Source organism: Hipposideros armiger, unplaced genomic scaffold (genome assembly GCF_001890085.2).
Source record: "Hipposideros armiger isolate ML-2016 unplaced genomic scaffold, ASM189008v1 scaffold_525, whole genome shotgun sequence".
Lineage (NCBI taxonomy): Eukaryota > Metazoa > Chordata > Mammalia > Chiroptera > Hipposideridae > Hipposideros > Hipposideros armiger.
Window position 1 is genome coordinate 947,399 of NW_017731875.1, and position 1,500 is coordinate 948,898.

At 44.1% G+C, this 1,500-nt stretch overlaps 1 protein-coding gene across 1 annotated transcript in view; it reads left to right on the forward strand.

The window, feature by feature from the left end:
- Positions 1-495, forward strand: part of HBE1 (hemoglobin subunit epsilon 1) — a 5,385-nt gene extending 4,890 nt beyond the window's left edge. Inside the window, exon 3 of the mRNA XM_019668451.1 lies at positions 367-495. Within this exon, the coding sequence (XP_019523996.1) occupies positions 367-495 (129 nt within the window). The remainder of the gene's footprint in view (positions 1-366) is intronic.
- The last annotated feature ends 1,005 nt before the right edge of the window (positions 496-1,500 follow it).

Here is a 1,500-nt window from a genome sequence, read left to right on the forward strand (position 1 = left end):
TGGAGGCTTGTTCTGATATTGGCTGGAGACTTTCGCTAAATTCACTCTGAGAGCCCATGAAGCCCTGAAGTCCTGTGATTATAAGAATTAGACAATTGGTAAATGAGAAAGGGAGAGAGGTAAATAAAAATGGTGAGATAGGAGTGAGGGTAGATATATGTGGACAGAATGTTGAATAAAGGGCTCATAAAAAATGAATTGAATTTAGAGACTAGGTTATCTGAGTTTATTGTATGAGCACAAACTTTGGGGCGGTTTAAGGTGCAGAGTTGGCAGGGAGTACAGGTATTGAGCTATTTTTTCTACAACGTTTTTTGGAAAATTCTACCCAAATGCCTATTTGTCATTTTGTCTTTCACCTAACAGCTCCTGGGCAATGTGCTGGTGATTATTCTGGCTTCTCATTTTGGCAAGGAATTCACCCCTGAGGTGCAGGCCGCTTGGCAGAAGCTGGTGGCCAATGTTGCCAATGCTCTGGCCCACAAGTACCACTGAGTCCCCTTTCTAGTTCACCAGTTCCCATTTGTGTCCCCATGCCCTCCTTCCACACATTGGGACTGGGTTTTGGCCTTGACAGCACAGCTTCTGTTTAATAAAGTGCATTCTGTTCAATAATCAGAAATTAATATTGTATCTTCTCCATCTTTTACTCTTGTGTTAGAGGAGAAAAGTCTCATTGACTGAGGGGTGGGGAGAGACACAGGAAGAAACGAGAACTCTTTTGAGAAATGTGAATTGTGGGAGGGTTCTACAGGGTGTAGGAGGATGGAAATTTGGGGAAGAAGTTTCCCGGGGTGGGGAAAGGGTTAGTTAAGTCAGAAGGGACTTTTAGAGCACTGTGACAAAAGCTTTCTGTAGGGAAGGAAGCAGGTGGTAAACAGTGCCTACGGGGGTAAAAAGCAGATTTGTGGTACATGTCAGAATTCAGTTTTAAAAGAAAGTTTTTTATAGAGATCCAAGGTCTAAGCTTGGGTTACCATTTCAATTTGCTGTAATGTACCTTTTGAATCAACTAGCTTGTCATATGTCTTGTGAGGTTGAATTGGAGATAAAAGTATGAGTTAAGAGATGGCTGGGAGCTTTCCAGAAAAAGTCTTTATGAACCAACAATAGCTTGCACTCCTGAAGGATTCCACTGTCTTACTGGGGAGCCAAGGCTGAGACACATGTAATCATTGTGCATTATCTTCTGATTGAATATAACATGTAACTAAAATAAAGTTAGAGTGAGGACATTGTGTCCTCACAAAGGGGTGGGAGAGAATGGCCAAGATTTCATGCAGGAGATATTAACAAAAGCTCATAGTCTAAAATGAGCAAGCTGAGCCGGCCGAGTGGCGCGTTGGTTAAGAGCTGGCTTGGGACGCCAGAAGACCCTGGTTTGGATCCCACATATGAGGGCCTGTGACACTGCCCTCCACAGCTAAGATGCTGAACAACAGCTCAACCTGGAGCTGGGCTGCCATGAGTCGCCGGCGACGGCGTAGGCTGCAGTCCCTG